General features: G+C 50.2%; 1 protein-coding gene across 1 annotated transcript in view; it reads left to right on the top strand.

The window, feature by feature from the left end:
• The window catches only part of RAD18 (RAD18 E3 ubiquitin protein ligase), a 55,947-nt gene extending 53,251 nt beyond the window's left edge, over positions 1-2,696 (top strand). Inside the window, exon 12 of the mRNA XM_009882863.1 lies at positions 2,597-2,696. Coding sequence (XP_009881165.1) covers positions 2,597-2,696 — 100 coding nt within the window. The remainder of the gene's footprint in view (positions 1-2,596) is intronic.
• Positions 2,697-3,445: the final 749 nt, after the last annotated feature.

Raw genomic sequence — 3,445 nt, 5'->3', positions numbered from 1 at the left:
TGCCTGGCGCAGGGCCGGCAGGAGATGGGCGTAGTGCCGCCCGCGTGTTGCGTGTAGCCCTTTGAGCTCTGCAGAGCATCGTTTCGGATGCCTTTCTGTGGCGTCGGCGCGTCCGTGCGAGGGCGGGGTGGCACGGAGCCGGGGCAGGCAGCGCTGCGGGGTCGGGGTCCTCCGCAGTGCGCACAGCGTCCCTGGGAGGAAAAGGGAAAACCATTCCGGGGGCTTGAAGGGTAATAGTGAAGAGCAAATTGGATGAGCCCCTCAACAGTCTTTCTCTCTGTTAGTTATATAACCAGAGTTGAAATAATTTACCAGCTCTCGGGAATTACTTCTTACCGGTTTTCTCTGAGCCTACAGACAGGCTATTTCAAGCTCGACCTCAGCGACTCGTTAGTAAGTAGTCACTGCAGTTCTTCCCGACCTGTGCCAGTGTGCCGAGTGTCCCTGACGGGAAGATCTTCAATAAATAAGTAACAATTGATAGGAACCCCCCCTTTTTTCACAGCCCTGTCTGTATATATATCTCTGCACTTTATGGCCACATAATGTCTCTGGGCAAGCGCAGCGATTAATTTTAGGGGAAGAAGCACTAAGTGTTTAAGGTAGTTTTGGCTTTATTTAATGCATTAGTTTTGGGAGAAAGCCCCTTCCGTGGTGTTGCCAGCCTGGTCCCGCCATCGGGAAGTGCTGTGCAGACCATCGGGAGTTAATTTTATTCCCCAGTTCGTTTGCCAGCTCTGGCCGCCGGGAGCGACGCAAAGCGCCCTAGGATGGGAAAACGGGCAATATGCTGCGTGGTGCGAGTTGTCCTTCCAGCTCGGGATCCTCTGTCACCGGTGGCCAAAGCCCTGTGCTCTGGAGAAGGGTTAGTGCATCACTTCCGTGCCTTACCCTGTCCCCAAAGAGTGCGCTGCTCCAGTGTCACTCATCAGAGGCTCATGAGGACCTGGCCCCCAAGGCTGGGTATCCTTTGCTCTGCCGCACGGCTGCAGAGTTGGATGGGGAGAGGCGAATTCTCCTGGATCTAGAACAGAAGATGCAGCTCTCATACCAGAGTTGGGTGCGATGGATACAAAGAGCGACGGCTCCTTTGGGTTTGGTTGAAAATAGCTGCCTTAGAGCATGATTTCAAAATAAAAAATAATCTGTATCGTGGCACTCTTAAAACATCCGTGTATCTGTTTATGAAGCCTTTCATCGGTTACCCTGTGCCTCTTAGTTCGGCGTGGGACTGCCTTTGGCAGGACACAGATTGCACAAAGCTCAGCCGTGGCGTTGACTTTAAGTAATGCAAAATTGTGACCTGCAGCAGGGAAACAGGTGGTACATGTAAAAAGGTTTTGTTAATATCTAATTTCACTAACTTTTAAAACCGTGGCTGCTTCTAGGTTAGAATGAGTGATGCTCTCCACTGAATGAGTGCTGGGGATGGAAATGGGGAGGGAAAGGCCTTCGCCTTCCGCTGTCGTGCGTCACGGAAATGACCCTGTGAGGGTGGTGGGGTTGGGGATGGGGAGGGTTGGATGGGGTCGTGCCTACGCATCGTCTCTTCCTCCTGCGCTCTGCAGGGACGTGCGTGTTATCCCCCGGCTCTCTCCAGAGGTACGGGCTGAACCGGGCTGTGCGGGGATCCCCCCGACGCCCCGGAGGCGGTGAGCGGGTGCGGAGGTGCGGGAGCTCCGTTTCCATCCTGCTGCGGGAGGGGGCTCCCAAGGACGAGCTGTTCCTGTGCGTCTCTCGGTGCGTGTCTCGCGGCAGTCAACAGAGACACGGACTTTGGCATTTGAGAGTTTTCCATTGTTATTTTCAGTTGGGAATTACCAGTTTAAGCCAAATGAATTGTCCCTGCAGGATGGATTCGTCCTAGCAAATGGTAAAAAAAAGAGTGGATTTATAGGGAATGCTTAATTAGCAATAGCTATTGATGGATGAGCGATATCTTTCATGTCAACACCACGTGGAATTTAAAGCTTCAAGGCTGAATGCTGTAAATTAGCTGCTTAATTTAAATATGGCTAGTTTAACTTTTTTTTTCTTTAAAATTAACTCTATGACTAAAAAGAAAACACTTCTTCGAGTTTCCAGTGGAAAATTCTTTGTCCATAAATGAAAAGAGCCTCTGGCAAAGAGAGCGTGTTTAAAGATGGGAGTCCCACGCGCTTTCCTTCTTGGGTAACCGTGACCAAACCCCCTCGTCCTTCCCCTCGGTGGCTGTGCAGCTGAGGAGGACTCTCCTTCAAGTCGACCTTTTCTGATATAACGTAGCCGTGGTTCCGCCGGCACCAGCGGCTCTTCTCATTTATGGACAAGGAATTTGAAAGGTTGCCGCCGCTCCTTCCCCTTCCAAACTGGGCACTGGTGACGGGAGGTCACTGCGGGGCCTCGGGGTGAACGGGGTGGTTCGTGGGTGCTGTCACCTTCTCCGAACAAGTCGACGGCGCAGTATTTCTCTTCACCATCAGCAGCAACGCACACATGTGTGTGCCCGCCTACTGCTTCCAGCGCTTTAATACAGCCTTCAGTATTTGCTGGGGTTAGAGCATCTTCAAAACCCTATTTTCTTTTTTCTTTCTTTTTTTTTTTTTTCTTTCAGCAGCAGTTTTCTGGATCTGAGATCTCACAAGAGAAAGTCACGTCAGCCCCGAATGCAAGAAAATGATCAACTGCTTCCCAAGAGTAAGCGGAAGAAGAGCTAACGCTGCAGTGCGGTGAAGCTTCAAACAGTGCGGCAGGCTTAACGCTGAGAAAATATTCCTTCGTTTTTTCCAGTTTTCACTGTATCTGGGTACTTAATAAAATGCTGAATTTTGCGTAACTGCCATTCAACCTGCCTTAAAATAACCAGATTGGAGTGCGGGTGGTTCTTTGCTTGCGGCACTGTGGCCGTATGGCTTTAAGGTGCCGGAGTGCTGCTGGAGCCCGGAGCGGGTCCCTCTGCGCGCGGCAGCGTCTCCGCTGGCGGTCGGGGGGCTGTGCGGTGCCGCTGGTCCCGCTCGTGTCCTGCGGGCGCGTGTTCTACCTGCCTGAAAGCACTGGTGGGACAGGGGTTTCCCGGGGTCAGGCTGATGCTGGTGCTCCGGTTTCCTGGCTGGGCTGGGGACGGGGCGCGGGGGAGCCGAGGGACGGGTGGGCGTCTGTGCTACAGAAATATGCTTTTTTTTTTTAATATATCCATGTAAACTGACTCATTATTATGTGTTATTATTTCAGTTTAAACTCATTAAATTTGAAAGAAATTGGAAGGTCGTTGGACATTATGTATTCTAGCTTTAAAATAAATATTAGCATTAAAAAGCCTTATCTTTCTTAGAAAATGAAGAAATTTTGTAATGAAATATAGCAATGCAAGAAAATTGAAGTAAACCTGAACAACCGGGCAGGTTTTTAAAAATACAGCTTGTAAGCCAAATACATACCATTAAAATATTCAAAGATGTTCTTACTG

This window comes from Charadrius vociferus, unplaced genomic scaffold (assembly GCF_000708025.1).
Source record: "Charadrius vociferus isolate BGI_N301 unplaced genomic scaffold, ASM70802v2 scaffold433, whole genome shotgun sequence".
In the NCBI taxonomy this organism is placed as follows: domain Eukaryota; kingdom Metazoa; phylum Chordata; class Aves; order Charadriiformes; family Charadriidae; genus Charadrius; species Charadrius vociferus.
The sequence above is the reverse complement of the archived record's forward strand: the minus strand, read 5'-3'. Positions and strand labels throughout refer to the sequence as shown.